Source organism: Hyposmocoma kahamanoa, unplaced genomic scaffold (assembly GCF_003589595.1).
Source record: "Hyposmocoma kahamanoa isolate Upper Pololo Valley unplaced genomic scaffold, ASM358959v1 202, whole genome shotgun sequence".
Taxonomy (NCBI): domain Eukaryota; kingdom Metazoa; phylum Arthropoda; class Insecta; order Lepidoptera; family Cosmopterigidae; genus Hyposmocoma; species Hyposmocoma kahamanoa.
In genome coordinates this window covers 8,910,124-8,927,744 of record NW_020653726.1, presented here as the reverse complement: position 1 = coordinate 8,927,744, position 17,621 = coordinate 8,910,124, and the positions used below count along the sequence as shown (strand labels likewise).

At 35.0% G+C, this 17,621-nt stretch overlaps 1 protein-coding gene across 1 annotated transcript in view; it reads right to left on the bottom strand.

Annotated features, from left to right (window-relative positions):
- LOC113227109 (disks large 1 tumor suppressor protein) overlaps window positions 1-17,621 on the bottom strand; it is a 36,763-nt gene that overhangs the window by 13,335 nt on the left and 5,807 nt on the right. Inside the window, exons 3-9 of the mRNA XM_026459985.1 lie at window positions 9,504-9,619; window positions 6,507-6,611; window positions 6,345-6,401; window positions 2,672-2,701; window positions 2,086-2,310; window positions 1,064-1,144; window positions 508-756 (exon numbers count right to left, since the gene is read on the bottom strand). Of these exons, the coding sequence (XP_026315770.1) occupies window positions 508-756; window positions 1,064-1,144; window positions 2,086-2,310; window positions 2,672-2,701; window positions 6,345-6,401; window positions 6,507-6,611; window positions 9,504-9,619 (863 nt within the window). The remainder of the gene's footprint in view (window positions 1-507; window positions 757-1,063; window positions 1,145-2,085; window positions 2,311-2,671; window positions 2,702-6,344; window positions 6,402-6,506; window positions 6,612-9,503; window positions 9,620-17,621) is intronic.

The following is a 17,621-nucleotide window of genomic DNA, read 5'->3' as shown; positions in this document are numbered from 1 at the left end:
TTTTTTAAAATGTAAATTGTCTCATCAAGATAAACAATATACAATGTTTAATGTTTATATTTAACACCAACTGCATTGTTTAATATGTACAAATAAACAACTAAGATATCGAGTACTACGTAACAGAGATGAGCCAGAGATAATTAAAATAACCAGTGGTATTAATCAAATCAAGATTCCACTACGTTTTTTGCTTTTACTAGCAGTAGAGTTCCTTGTGAAAGTGTTTGTTCAGTGAAGTACTGCCTTACCTATTTCCCCCGCCAAGCAGTAATGTCAGCATTACTGTGTTCCGGTTTTGAAAGGTAAGGGTGCTGGTGAAATTACAGGCACATGAGACTTGTCAACTTACATCTCAGGGTGACGAGCGCAGTAGCAGTGTTCCTCAAATCTTTGCGATTTAAAGCTCTGCGTAGCACTGCAACTGTTATGGACAGGCGTGTAGCTTACTATCAGGCGAACGACTTGTTCGTCCCGTTACTTGATATTATAAAAAAAAAAACTTACCGAAGTATTTTTAACCATGAGAAGTTTGTCACCGACTCTGAGTCGGCCATCCCGATGCGCCGCTCCGCCTGCCATGATCTTCGTTACGTAGATGCCATTATCTCCTGGGATGTGTTGATTTCCTACCCCACCAGCTATACTAAAACCAAGGCCAGAGCCTCCCTTTACTAGCTCTATTTCCACAGCTTCCTCTTTATTTGTTGGTTGCGATACGCTTAGCGTATCTTCAGTCCCGCGCCGTTTTATTTTCTGTAAGGAAAACGCGTTAATTTACTTGAGTTCTAAACATATTTTGCGCATATTATAAACATTCTCGGGGAATTTGTTTGTGCGAATTGAAATTAAACACACGTAATAAGTTATAACTTGTTAATATGGGAAAAAAAACCATGTTCAATTTGAATAATATTATTCATCTTTCTGGTTTATAATGAAACTTATTTAAATACCTCAGGGTACAGCGCATTTTTTTATGATCAAGTGGTGATATAGGGAACAAAAGTATTCTTTACAATCTTGAACAATAAACATTATCTCTAAGATAAGTAATACTTACCAGTCTCACAGTATTTCCAGCCTTTTTCAACGCGTCTACCGCTTCAGCGTGCGTAACATTTTCGACATTCGTATCGTTCACCTGTTCGACAAAGAATAACATAACTCCAGGATCTTATTTACGTTGTTTGCATTACTTAACATAGATAATTAATGAGGCACTCAAGCATCTGTTGTGTCTTGCATACTAATTAAGGCCTTAAGGCCATTAGTCCATAAGGTCTAAATTTGTAGTGACATTATGAGTATTATTATATTTATGTATTAAAGTACATTTGCATTGGATATAACTATTAATATCCAATGTAAATTAATAACTTTAATATTATATTATCGGTTTCTTGTATATATCCATATACACAAGAAACCAATAAAATAGTCAAAATAGCGACTTCGCAGCAAAAGCCCGAAATATTAGCAACGTTTTCCCTTTGTATGGCTGTTGGACATGGTAATTAATACAAATAGTAAAAGAAACCGGTTAGTGCGGTACGAAAAAAAATATCCTTGATTGGAAAACAGATGACCAATATAGGCAAAAGACATGTTACTAAAATACAACATACACTAAGATAAGCTCCAAATGCGTGTCAGTAAAGGATGTTTGTTGCATTTTGAAATATCTTTTATTCTTACAACAAACAATGGATGTAATTCAGTATAGGAGAGGACTGGACATTTTAAGCCCCACTTACGAAAAACGATAACAGATAAACAAGCAAATGTTGGTATGTAATGTAATATTCCTATGCTTATGGTATTATGCAACATGTTTGTTTACCTTGAACTGTTTTGTATATTTGTGTAGGTAGCAAGCCTGTTTGGCGCAACATAAGGTGTTGTAGTTTGATCATAACATTTTGTATTGGGAATAATATAATTAAAAGTTAGTTATTTATTATTTACTATTACGGTGGTGAAATGTTCCCAATAAATTCAGTTTAATTGTTCATTGAAAAATTTCCCCATTTTTAAATATTTCTTAAAGCTTAAGTATTAGCAAAAAACGTACAACAAACCAACCTGTAGAATGGCGTCATTAATTTGCAACTGGCTGGCGGCGGCCGCGCCTCCAGGTATTAGTTTTGTGACATAGATGTGTGGATCATCAGCCACATGGGGGTTGTCTGACCCCCCAGCGATGCTGAAACCGAGGCCGGCGCCGCCCGCGCGGGACAAGACTATCGTCAGGTACACATAACCCTCCTCTTGTGTGCGTTCTGTAGCACCACCTTCAATACCATTCACCTGTAACTTTCATTGTATAATTTAATTATTATACTCATGTGTTAATGCATGAAACTAAAAGTCAATTGAAACTGAAATATGACCAAGTAGTGTAAGAAGGAAACATAATATATGACATAGTTACATTACTCACACATCTACATACAAAATATATAAAAATAAGTAATAAAATTTTCCTGCCATATAATAATTTAATTACAGCTAGCTTCCATAGTGCTATGCTTTTGAATTAATGAACTCATTAATGCACTATTTTCCTCTACATAATGCCATCTGAAAATGTCATAAGCTATGGAGGCTTAAACCAAGAATTAATACATTTTAAAATACTTGTATCAAAATATAAATTAATGTTAAGTACCTGCTTCATTTCAGGTGATGCAACGTGAACCTGGAATTTAGAAAGAATGTTTACAACTTTAAATGGATTTTTAATAGAACATTCTTTGTTGCATCGTTAGTTAATCTCCAAGCATCATTCATCAACATAATCACCAAAATCATAGTCAATACAAATTCCTGTCTAATAGGATTTTTAAGCAACATTGATAAAAACAACAAGTGGTTAGTTTCATAAAACAATTTTCATTTAGTTAGAAAGTAGATTATGTACATCATTAATGTAATTTACAACCTTCAGTAGGTTAATTTTGTTTACTTTACATATACCATAGAATAATAAATAAGATACTTCATTGAACTTAATGTCCCTTTAAAGGTATGTGGCAAATATAATAACTTTATTATAACATTAATGTAGATTTACTAATGGTAACAGTGGTGAAATTCATTATAAACTGTCTCAATCATTTTTATCTAAATTTTAATTTGAAAGTGGAACACTGCTGTACCTACTCACCGTGTCAAGATTAAACAAAGAGGACACTTTCCGTAGGAATCCATTATGTGTTTTTTTCTTCCTTCTTTCAGTCATTTTGGGGACCAAGTGTGCATAGCCCTCTTAAACTGATCTTGGCACTATACTATGTACACTGCATGCATTGTTAGTTACACACTGGTGTCCTTCATCAGCACCTTACTTGACGACGATCTGCATGCACCATTCTACCTAGAACCCACATCTAACTTGCACCAAAATATTTCAAACAACTGTGACCTCTTTATTGAATTATTATGACCTCTTTATGTGTTTGCATGTTGTCCCATAATATAAGCTTATTATCATGTTAGCTTAAGGTTTAGACTGCAGACCTTATCTAATGATTGAATAATTCGGCCTAGCCCTCTTTTGATAATGGTTTTTAGTAGATATGTATGGGTGTCAATTATTAGGTGTGTGATCAATGATAGGATGGCATGAATGTCAAAGCGATGAACTTTAATTAGAATGTCCGTGTTACGTTACTTATTAGTGTGCAATTCATGAGCACTCATTTTATAGATAGGTAGGAACATCAGCGAGTATTACAGCGGTAGTCACAAGCAAAACTAACTCAGAACTCGCATTAGTCTCACCAACATTCGAAACGTTCCGAAGTGTAAAGAAATTACTAAACGTTTAAAAATAGATTAGTGTTTATTAAATGGCCTTACTTGCGACGAATACGAATTATCAGCAGTGTGAATGTCAAAATTTTGTGTGTAATACCATTTCACTGATAATCATGTACGAGTATCCTTTCCCTCAGTTGATGTACTCGTACGTCATTGGCACAAACGTGAAATTTAACGGCACCAATCCACACAACGATGAAATGTTAGCACACATATCGCCGAAAACTTGTACTATATTTTAGGTTATAAATAGTACTACGAGACGCGAAAGCGAAACACCAACCATCCGCCATTACCAACCACTTGTTGTATGAAGCGTTCCGTTCAGCTACCTTCGTAAACGTCACGTCATCAAAATAAAAAACATTTATAAAACAAAACGGAACGGAATCATCGATAAATCTCGAACTAATTTATAGAGGGCTAGCTAGATGGCGCTGTTATCAACATGCATAGCTGGAACTAACGTGCGCGGCAAAAAGCATTTTGAATTAGTGCCTTAAATGTATGAATGAGACAGAGTTTGAAGTTCACCATTGTTATTATCTACGAGTATTAGTCGAAAATATATAATATTAATAGTGTAATGAAAAGGTATGGTCATATTTCAGCTAACTACAGTATTTAAGGTACTTAATAAACAATTTTAGTAAAAAAGTATTAGATATCACACCACAGACATACATCACTGACAATACCTACATAAAAAATTACCACGGTTATTTGAATTTAGGTCTAATGATCAAAAATGACCGTGCTTCTATATATCTTCTATGTATATAGGAATCAAAATTTATTTTTACGTAAACCAGGATTATACTTTCAGGCTATTATAGTTTTCTTTTAAGTTTTATTTTAATATAATTTAAGATATCAAAATGAAATAGATCGCCATTTATAATTCATGGCAATCCTTATCAGATTGCAGGCATTTTGGGCCTATGCACACGGCATATTTTATACGCGCAGACGACGTGCAGAGGACGCGCTAACAACGCACTGATGACACGCCTTAACACGATTCAAACGAGATTCAGTCGTAGCCAGTAAACCTATGCACAGGTCATCGAGTATATATAGACGAAATGTCATTTTATTTGTTTGAAAACTACTCTGCCATATCATTACTGTGACAACTGCGCTCCGATTGGCTAGCCCGAGTTCGAAACAATTGACGGGTGTCGTCAACTATTTCACTTCAAATCGCCCAGTTAACTTGAGCTTTGCTATAAGTGACGAAAATTGCAATTAATAAATTAATTACCAATAAAATGTGATTCCGTTTGTTTTGTAATTAGATGTTTTACTGTCTTTACCACCGAATAGATCAGCACGGCATTGTTAGAGATATTATCTTTATTACAATAAATACAGAATATTTTTTGAAATATACGGAGACGTACACACAGGTTAGTAGTTGGCCTGTCTATATTTCAGTGCAAACGGGCGTTGATATTTATAAGAGCTGTATCGTTAATGTGTTACCAGGATTATATGGCCTTTATTTCGTCTCTATTTCTGGTTATATACTTGATGCAGGTACACAAAGTTTGTGAAACGGGCATTTACGGCGCGTACTCTCAATAGCGTCGGCGTACACAATGGCGTCGGTCGAGATAACCTGCTTACGCTAGCTTTATTAAATTGATTATAAAAAGAAAAAAGTAAACGTCTATTGGATAGACCCATTTACAAGCGAAAGAAAATTGTGTAGTGTCATTTTAATACAACGTTTAAAAAATTAGTGAAACAGAAGATTTGACAAATTTTCAAACTGTTACACGTAGTACCTAATTTTCAAGCTGTTATCGAATGTCATACTTATGATATTCTATAACAGTTTGTCATTCCAAGAACTTCTTTTAATTGTGCGCACGCCCTCTCCCCTGCTCCTTTCCTCAGTCTTGCAACGCGATGTTTGATTCGATGCAAACGCGCATTGAACGCACATTTGCTTTTCGAGCATTTTCGGCGCCGTACACGCGCGTTCAACGCTCGTTCAAGGCGCGTTCGTGAAACGCGCGTTCAAGGCGCGCCGTCTGCGCGTATAAATCTCTCTCTTTATCGTGCTGCCATCACGTGATACAACTTTTCAGAACATAAAGTGCAGTTTAAAAATGGTCTAACGTCATCGGATTAATTATATGGACGTCGGGTCCGCGCTAAAAAGTGTCCGAACTTATAGGGCGTTAAAATCGTATACAGAGCGTCATTCACGCTTAGTCTTCGTTTGTTCGACTGACAGCGAAGCAAGTAAAATTAGACAGTACTGCGATGACATTACAATTTAAATTTAACGTTGTAGCTTTTTCATATTCCTTTACATGTCACTACGTTTAAATAGGTTGACTTGGGACATTTTTTTCGTGGTTTTTGTATTAGACCCGTCGTCCATTTATTGGTAAGTCAATGGTTCACAATAACAAAAGTAATTTCGTTAAAACAATGACGAGCTTGGCAATCCCATGATGTCATAACCGAGGCATAATGTATATTTAGTTAGGTATGTAGGTACCTACCCGCTTTTCTTCATCTTCACCGCTAGGAGGTGATGCGACGATTTGCACGGTGCCCACCTGTCGATTAAGTAACAAAAATGGTAGGTAAATAAAAACGGAATAGACACATTTAATTTAATCTAATTCGTAAAAACTAAAAAAAATGGAAAAGGAATTAATTACTTTCGTTGAATCGGGCGTTTCAATGTGCGGAGCATCAGATTTCCGGTTGTTGTCCTGAAGGAATGCATTGGAGACCGATCTGTAGTCGCTCTCCTCTGTCGCGATCTAAAATGTTTATTCTAAATAAGTACTGTGATTGAAATTGCACTTAGGAAATTTAGAGACGTTTATTATTGACTTTTGTAATGCGTGTAATAACACGTACAATTGTGTGTTATTTACTTAAATTAGATATTGCTGTTCTCACGTATGCTAAAAACATAACAAAGAATCGTTCGTGTTGTGTACCGAGTTAAGATAAACTTTGATTAAATATAAATTTGAAGAAAAGATTACCGGGTACGGTTGGCTGCCATAAGAGCTAGAAATTATAGAGTCATAAAAGCAATCTTTGTAATAGTTTTTAGATCTAGGTTTGTTCAACGTTACAAAAAGAATGTAGTTTTTTGTAAGTAGGTTTGAACTTAAGCAGATTTACAGTACATATTTACCTAATGTAAATATTTGACATTTTACCAGAATTTGACCTAAGTAGATGGTAATGTAAATATCACAGACCACATAAATACTAGTAAATATCAATCAAATAAGGCATTACTTCATTTTAAAAATGCGGGCTATTGTGATCACGGAAGAATAAAAGCAATGAATGGAAGTGCCTTATGCCAGAACCGCTGCTGTCGCCAAAACGCACACAAACGAATGATAAACACCATGAAATCTATGCATAATGATTGGTCGTAGTTTCTAATTTAAAAAGATGTAATAAATTCTGGACTGTTAATGTAAATTTATTGTTCTGTGATTATGATATCTGTTATGTGGGTATTTTTTGGGGTTGTAGGTCATTGGGTTACCGATCTCTAAGACGACAGTGCTTTATTTATCTTTTGGTAGTCATGTACGTTTTGCAATATACAATTACAAATAGACAAGTTAGAAAAGCGCGATAGAATGCAAAATACAACAATCATTTTAGCCAAACAAGTAACGTCTTGACTATTAGAGACTTAATAAATATTATCCTGGGGTAAAAAACGAGTAGAAGTGCCTACGAAAGTTGTATTTCGTCCCGGGAGGAATGCCAAAAATGTCTGCTTTTGTCTTTTTTATGATACTAAGTGACGGGACGAACAAGTCGTGCGTCTGGTGGTAAACGACACGCCCGCCTGTCCCGCAATGCCTGCTCAGAGTTCTTATTCACTACGTCTCAGAGCTTTAAATCGTTTAGACACTGCCACTGCACCCGTCACCTTGTGACATTAGTTGAAAAGTGGCTTATAATTTCACTAGCACCCTTAAGTAAATAGGTAGTGACAGTAATTTCCTGGACGAACACTTTCACAAGAAGTTGGTCTACTGCCAATAAATACATTGACATACGTAATTTGAAATCTAGTAGAAATATATATTTTTTTATTTCTTCTCTTCTCTCTATCTCTATCTTCTATCTTATTGGTATCCGTATTTATAACAAATTCAAATTTCAAGTTAGTATATAGGGAGTAATAGTTCCATAAGTAGTAATATTCGAAAAAAAACTGTTTTTAAAAGGGTAGACCGATGATTATGGGTAACCCACGTGATTGTAAATGCCGATTACGCAAATGACGATAGTGCGAAGACGGTCAAGCTATAATGCGCGACGGCCAGTTGTGCGCTGGTTTAAAAGCGAGAAACTTTAAAACCGCAATGGTTCATTTGACAAACTTGCGAAAGCGCGAAAGGTTAATCCTACGATGGTTCATTTGCTTCCCGCTTTAGTTGAGATTTCAATAGTCTGGAATTTTTTCACTTCATTTACATTGGAAGTTAATTAAAACTTCAATTAATAAAACAAAACAATCTTTAATTTTGATCAATCAAACAAAACAAAGATAAATCAAACGAACAAACAATAATTACAACTTTAAACAATAATAATAAATTGCCCGAACTTTTAAGTTTGATTAATTGAAATAAAAATGTTACATATCGAGTTCTTAGGTTTTCGCGATTGTTACACATAGGAAATGAAATTATTTTTCCGGATTTAAATCGCGTATATTTGTTTTTTCAAACAAACCGACGTTTCGGGCCTTTTACAGGTCGCATGGCCACGGTTGTTAAAAATGTTACAAATTATAAACTTTTCTTTCTATGTAAATGAAGGGAAAAGATTTCCAGACTATTGAAATCTCAACTAAAATTAGCGTGAAGCAAATGAACCATATAGTAGGATTAACCATTCGTGCATTCCAGCTTTCGCAAATTCGTCTTCGTGCTATCGTCATTCGCGCAATTGAACTATCGCGCTTTTAAACCTTCGCACAACTGATCTGAACTGATGTTCGTGAAAATGAGCCGTCGCGCACTATAGTTTGACCGTCTTCGCAGTTCGCACTATCGTCATTCGCATAATCGGCATTCGCAATCACGTGGAAAACCCGATGATTAGGTTATAGGCAAATAACTTTTCACAAAACAAAAATATATATCTAACTACATCCCTCGTATTCATTTATTCAATAAAATTGAAATTTTCTTCGCAATCAGAACTGTTTGCACCCCTTTCAATTGCTTGTAAACAACGAAGTCTGCGAAACTGCGCCAATTATAAGTTATTGTTATTTGTTAATTAGCAAAATAACACAGCGTCGAAAAATGTAGTTTCTGGCGATTTTGTTTCTGGCCAAACCAAACATTTAATTACACGAAGCCGTGTTTGTGAATAATAAACTAACTATTATGCATATACCAGTACCTCGAACGTATTCTCCAATGCATTGATACGAAACTCAAGTACCTATACCAATTTCCTAAGTTTCCGGCATGTAAGTAGGCACCTAAATATATTATGAGCTGCCGTATTCCAATAAAGATGTGGTTATATTGGCAAGCACCCACATACCCTTGTTAGGGATTTTACTACGACAAGGTTTAGTGGTTCAAGTTTACGTGTTTACTTATTCCAAAAAAAGTGTTCAATGTATTAACAAATTACAAAAATGGACTCACTTCTCGTCTAACATTATCCGCTTCCCACTTGTTGGCAATGCGGATGGTTTCCACAGTCTTCTGCTGGACAGACTTGGTGTCATCGAGGAGGGTTAGTTCATAGAACTCTTGGATATCTAAAAAGAAAGTTGGAAAATGATTAGGGAAACAATTTTTTATTTAAATAGTATTCTCTAATCTTCAAACTGTTAAACAATACGTTTGAACAGTCTCTCGTTAGATGAGAGTCGTTAATTCACCAATTCATGTCTTGTTCAATTTTATTGTAGTAAGGTTTCTTTTGCTTATGATACCAAGTGACGAGACGAATAAGTCGTGCGTCTGCTGGTAAGCGACACGCCGCCGTCGGTCCATAACAGTTGCAGCGCCGCCGCTGCGCAGAGCTTTAAATCGCAAATATCTCTGGGGCACTGCCACTGTGTCCGTTACCTTGAGAGATAAGTTGAAAAGTTTAAACCCGAAACGCAGTAATGCTCACGTTACTGCTTGGCAGCAGAAACAGGTAAGGCAGCACTTCCCTGGACGAACTCTTTCACAAGGAGCTCTACTGCTACTAAAAGGTTCTTAAAAGTCATGCTAATATAGGTAGGTCCTTGTTCATAATTGCGTCTAAGATATCTGCAGGTACCTATTAAATGTTTTATAAATATAACTAGGCAGATATAATTTATCTGAGTACATAATAAGTATTATATAATACGGTACAGTTTATTGTTCTGTCTGTCTTGCATTGAAATTCATGATCTTTGCTTCAATAAAATATACAGTGCTATTTTTCATTTGAATTTCAAGTCTTCTTATGCGCAGGTTTGAAAATAGATTATTAAAATTCTGTTTAATAACAGTGGTTACACACGGCGATTTTAGCAGCGATGCAAACGCGCGTTCGTGAAACGTTTGTATCGATGCAATCGCGCGCTAGCAACGCGTTTGCCTCGCTGCTGCTTAAAGTCGCGCGTGTGTGTAAAGGTAGACTATTAGCGATTGCATCGTGTTTGCATCGCTGCTAAAATTATGCCGTATGTAACAGCTCTAACAATAACATAGCGAAACAGCCGCCGTCAATTCTTTCTTACAACATTGTTATTTTTATAGTACTTATTTTAAAAAAGGTATACAGGCAGCATTGACTTACAAATAAATGGACGACGGGTCTAATACACAAACCACGAAAAAAATGTCCCAAGTCAACCTATTTAAACGTAGTGACATGTAAAGGAATATGAAAAAGCTAAAACGTTGAATTTAAACTGTAATGTCATCGCACCTACTGTCTAATTTTGCTTGCTTCGCTGTCAGTCGAACAAACGAAGACTTTAGTCTTTAGCTTTAGCGTGAATGACGCTCTGTATACGATTTTAACGCCCTATAAGTTCGGACACTTTTTAGCGCGGACCCGACGTCCATATAATTGTAAGTCAATGACAGGCAGCTTTATAAAGTCACTAAAATTACTTTTGGTGTTGCAAGAGCTCAAAACGATTACACATTTACTACTATAAAGCATGGGAGTTTACAATTAATTATTTTATGAAATTTGCATGCAACACGTAATACATATGTATACGTACAAGTATTAGATAAAGTGATGTGTACTGTTTACATTTTAAAACGTGCTTTTTTTTCAAACGCGTATACGATTGTACTTTATTTACTAATAAGTCAGCAGTTATATTTATGGAGTTTTAATGAACGAAGGTAGTGCGGGATATTGCGTGAGGTTGACGCAAATCGATATCGACCCTCGGCCGCCGACCCCATAGCAAAATTACGTGGCCAAACAAGAACATATTTTCTTAAAATACATTACTTTTTTAGTTCTTTGTTCTGCGTTGTGAAACTATTATTTGGGTCACAGCAGTTAAAGAAATAGGAGGGTAAAAGAAATTAATGTTGAAGTTTGTAAAACAAGTTTTAGTAGGAATGCTACATCGTGCCAAAACGTGCTATCAGTGTGTACAACCTGGGGCGAAGAGTGTCACGATTCCCTGTCTGTAAAAACTTATTTTTCAAGTTGGTTCATCTCTTGTAGCGTACCTACATCGAGTTACTTTTCTCTTATTTTTGTGATAGCTATCAAGATAAAGGACGCGCCTACCCATAAGGGTAGGCACATATGCTATAAAAAAAAAAAGAAAAAAAAAGGCACATATGCTATGGGACTCCTCTCAGATCTTAGCGACTTAAAGCTCTTAGTGGCACTGCAATTGTTATGAATTTTATTTAAATCGCAAAGATCTGTGAGGCACTGCTACTACGCCTATCTTATAACCCTGAGGCACAAAGCTAGTCCCATATAATTATGTGTCTGTAATTTCACCCAACATCCTTGCGCTTCCAAATTGCTCAGTGGCATAAATGGGTGTGGTGACAGTACTTCCTGGACGAACTCGATAGAGTTGTGATAACAAGGCCGCTTATTACTACTGCTACTAGAACAAAAACCCAGATCGAGTTATTTTCTCAAATATTTACCCTCTGCTACTAGCGTATATCTGTATTATCATTTGTATAACAGATACCAGTAAAAACATCGTAATAATAACACAACAAGTCTGGGCGTGCCACTCGATCTTGGCAGACAACGGCTGTGGTCGTCATCTTTGTGGGCAACTAGAAGCACCAAGTTAATAAGAACCAATAGTAATAACTAGAGTTGCAACAAATTTTCGGGTACTGTTCGGTTTTTGGCTTATTCGGCCTGTTTTTTACTTGTCAGTCAAATACCGAATACCTAAAAGCAGGAAGAAGTAATTAGAATGTTATAATGAACATACATTGTGAGTTCGAGAAAGCGCAATTTTTCACTTTATCTAAAAGATCAAAGAAAACGTAATATACCTAAATTATTTTCTAAAGAGATTAAAAAAACGGTAACATATCAGGTGAAAACTACTTACTAATAATAGTAAACTACATAAGTAGTTTACACATGACTAAATAAACGCCAACAAAGTCAAAATATCAGACCAAAATAAAGTTAAGTTTTTGAAGCTTAATCAAACTGAAATGAAATGAAGAAATTACAATTTGTATAAATTGTAAACTTGAAAATTAAAGTACCTTTTTTGTTTCATTGTACAAAACTATTTATCATAAATAATGTTAGGTACTAGTTTTTTCACGCCAATTTTCGTACGTGCTTTAATCAAGTCGAATCGTCTGGCCTATTCGGCTAAGCTGCTGGCCGAATATTTGGTATCGAATATACCCAACATATCCTTCGTTGCTACACTAACAATAACGCTTAATTGAATTGCTATTTACTGTATCATACATAAAAAACCCCGAATTGGTACTTAAATAGTACCATTTAATCAAGAACAGCGAACATCAACTATATTAACTTGATGTTGTCATCATTCGGATGTTGGTTCGCATAGTCTTCAATTAGATACCTAAGTTCTCATAACAGAACGGCACCGCTGAACAGAGGCGGTTTCGTTAAATAGCAATTCAATAATAATTTTGGCGCAAACGCGATACACTATACATTCATACGCGATACACTAAGACCCCAGTTCTACACGGACGCATCATGTGTGTTGATTCACAGCTAAATGTATCTTCTGGCGGAACTTCTAAGGGTGGTTATTTCTTGCACAGAATGAATGTTTATCAAGTACCTCTTCATTGATTCAGTGCCCAAGTACCCAAATTCTTATCCTAATGTTGCCTGGAAGAAATTGCTTCATAGCCCGTCGATATAAGGGTAATAATTTTGAAGATAAGGAATATTTTTCCATTACGATATTAACATTCCTTACGATATTTCTCCACTGTCGATATTGTTTGTATGTTTGTTTTTCAAAGAAACCAACGTTACGGCAGACTCTTGTTTAAAAAACAAATATACGCGATTTACATCCGATAAAATAGTTTATTTTCCTATAATAAAGAATATTGCACATATTCATTCGAGTAGATTACGTACTGCATAAATGTTTAACTCAAAATGAAGATCCTTTTACCTGGGAATTGACGTTTGTGAACAGAGATACCTGCAGCTTTGATTTTGTACAGATTAACAAGGTGGTACCGCCCTTTGTGGGTTAGTATCATAAACATGAATAGGGGTTGTAGATTTTATCGGCAGAATGCTTTCTAAATACAGATGTAGGTAAGTTAGTATAGTCACCGCTGTAGAATGATTAGATTACTTATGGGTACGTTTACATTCACAGCAAAATCAAATGCGATATGAAGGCTGAAGGTTATGTAGTATCGTAGAGATAGGTACCTACATTACAGAAAAAATATATAGTTCATGTTATTAACTCTCTAAATTATTTTATTATAGTTATAAAAGCTATTATTTGGCCCATTTTTGGGTATTTAAATTTAAAAGATCGCTAAATAAATTAAAAATCTCTGTTTAAAATAATTGACTTACATGGTTTATAAGTCTATTACTAATTTAATATGGATTTACGTCGTCCGAAAATAATTAAATTATTATTATTATATGGAAATACGAAATAATAAATATGTATTATATAATAAATCAAATCAAGTCAAATCAAAATATTCTTTATTTCATAGGTAAGCATTATTACACTTGAAATCGTCACATTGGTTAAACTCAACCGCTCATTCGTAAGGCAGATTCCCCTGAGAAGAATGTGCAAGAAATTCTAGGGGTTGCTCTTTGTAAATAACATTTGTACGCATTCAACATTTACAATATATTTTTTGTTTTGCATTCAAACACCAGAGATCGAGACTACCTCCATGAGCTAAACGGATTTTTGTCATCCAAGTACGCAGATGTTGTATAACAACCTTTAGTATAAAGTTCTTGTTTCACTATAGTTTAAGCCTCGTGAATGGCAAATTCTGTATATCAACCGGAATCTTGTTATAGAAGCGTATACATTGCCCCTTAAATGAATTTGTCACTTTGTGAAGACGACTATCAAGAACAGCTAGTTTATTTTTATTCCTCGTATTAATGTTATGTCTGTGACTATTTTTCATAAAGAGATTACTATTCCTCTTAACATAAATTACATTTTCATATGTGTACTGTGACGCTAGTGTAAGAATATTAATTTCCTTAAACTTATCTTTCAAAAATACTCCGGGGCCCAGATTGTAAATTGCCTTAACCGCACGTTTTTGCAGGACAAAGATTCTATTGATATCGGCGGCATTACCTCAAAGCAAAATGCCGTATGTCATTAGACTGAAAGTCGCTGAAGTAAACCAATCTAGCAGTTTCGACGTCTGAAAGTTTCCGTATTTTTTTAATCGCGTAAACTGCAGAGCTGAGCCGCTTTGATAACTTACTTATATGTGGACCCCATTGCCATTTAGCGTCTAACGGTATACCTAGAAATACAACTGTATCCACAAGATTCAATTTTTCGTTTCTAACTACAATGATTGTAACTGTCTCTCTAACATTGGGTAATGTAAACTTCACACAATTTGTTTTTCTCCCATTAAGAAGCAGGTTATTAACAGCAAACCAATCAACTTCTTTAGATATAGTATTGTTCACATCGTCATAGGAACATTGGTGCCTTATAAGTTTAAATAATAATGAAGTATCATTAGCAAACAATACTATCTCATGTTTTAAGCCCTGTATGAGGCTAGGTAAGTCATGAATATAAACTAAAAACAAAAATGGACCTAGAATTGAACCTTGAGGGACACCCATGCTTATTGCAGACTCTGACGAACTCGTACCGTTAACATCGACTCTCTGGGACCTACCACTCAAATACGATTTAAGAAGGTCGAGGTCACGTTTCGCCACACCACAATGGCGAAGTTTCCTGACCAGAGTATCATGGTGCACACAGTCAAAAGCCTTGGAACGGTCACAGATTACACCAACAGCGTCATGTGAGTCTTCCCATGCATCAAATATTCGTTTCATCAACTCAACACCAGCATCGATTGTAGAGCGATCCCGAGTGAAACCAAATTGTTTAGGAGACATTAAGTTATTACTATGAAAATGTGCACACATCTGATATAGAATAAGTTTTTTCAAAGATTTTACTGAGTGTTGGTAGTATTGAAATAGGTCTGAAATTGGTAGGGTCTGACATACCACCAGATTTGAAAAGTGGAATAACTTTACTTTGCTTCTTGAGGTCAGGAAACACACCATCATCAACACATTTATTAAAGACACAGGCTAAGTAAGGCGCAATACAGTCAACCGTAGAACTAATTACTCTGACTGAAATACCATCAAGGTCAGCAGTATTTTTTATGTCTATAGACTTAAAGGCTTTAACAAATACATGATGGAACCTTAAATTAGTAATACTAACTGCATTATTTTCTTTTAGTAAGGATTCAGGACAACATAGGACAACATAGGACAACATTGTTTACTATCTAGTAAGCAATGTTGTCCTATGTTGTCCTATGTTGTTGTAGGTAGTATATCTATACTATCCAAGCATTACTTATTGCAGGAGTTGGGGGGCGAACCTGGATGAGAATAGCACGGGATCGTGGGGAGTGGCACAGAAACTTGGAGGCCTATACCCACCAGTAGGTGAAGTCAGGCTGTATTTGATGATGATGATTATTTGGAAGATCAGTTTATTTTCGTTCCTATTTAATCGCGTGTATTTGTTTTTTCAAACAAACCACCGTTTCGGGTCTTTTACAGGGGGTCTACTCCTTAGAGGATGGAAAAAAATAAAAGAAGTCTACTCCCGTTCTCCGTTGACATCTGTCCGGAACAATTACTCTCAAATAAGTAATACTCGACCAAATTAAAAGACGCAAGATGCGAATTAAACTTTTATACTATACATGACATTGTCTTTTGAGGTCCCATGATGGTCACCGCTGACTATCGGCGAATTAGATCCGAAAAATACATGCTCTATGTGTAACAATCGCGAAAACTTATATGGTTAATTTTGTTGATACTATTCTGAGTTTATTTTTAAGTAACTCATTCTAACGTAGCTTAGTCAGATATCATAGTTAGACTTAATTCCGTGCAATTTCATTTGTTTTTCTTAACATTCATTATTGCCCTTTTAAAAAGGGCGAAATTGTTTCAAAATCATATTTGCCACTGGAAAATAACGACTGCATATTGGGTCATCGTAAACACCAAGATATCTTGATCGTTGGAAGCTAGTAGACCGTGTTTAATCGATATTGTGAGCCAGCAATCCCTTAAAATGTGGTACCTGTTGCATATCACACTATGATGGACACGGTTCTATATCATCGCTAAACATAATAATATGATATAATGTTATGCATTTGTAAAGATAAAAGATTCTAATATATAGTTCGTTGTATATTTTTTTTATTTAATGTTAACCATAATCTAGTGCTTGTCTAAGTAAACAGCCACGACAGAAAACTACGCATAAATAAAATCTCATTTCATTATTGAGAGCCCGTTTTATAGGTATTATATTATGTAATATGTACTTATCTAAGTATTTATCTAGTTTATAATAGTTCAATGTTATTAATATTGCATTACATAATTTTGTTTTTTGTGCACGTAAGCCCGATAGTGTAGTTATTTTTTTCTTTTTTGGGTCTGCAAGAAGAAATTTCTTATTGAAATAAGCTGTGCCTTTTGTTTGTGTTTTCCTTTTATTAAATGTAATCTGTTCTTTTTCCTGTGCAATAAATTTAAAAAAAAAGAAAAAGAGATTAATAATGGAATGAGGATAATTAAAGTTACTATATTTAATATTTTTTGTACAAATCCTGAGATACATAGATATTATAATATAATGTAAGTACTCAAGAACAATTAGGTGTAGGTTATATAGTAAGTTATATGGTGTATAATTTATTACATAGGACGACAATTAAAATGGTTAAAAGTGTGTTTAATTAATTAATTAACAAAATATATGTTATAGTAGCTTTTGGTAAACTCTTTATTTATTTGAATTTTGGTAGTATGTATTTCATATTATGATGCGAAAACATAATGGGGGTCGTAGCAATTTCTAATAATAAGAATAATAATAGTAGAAATAAATCTCTTTGATTGTCATTATTTAACTCGTTTTTGAATATTCAATACGTTCAACTGATATATATATAACTACGACATTGATATACACACACACACACACACACACACACACACACACACACACACACACA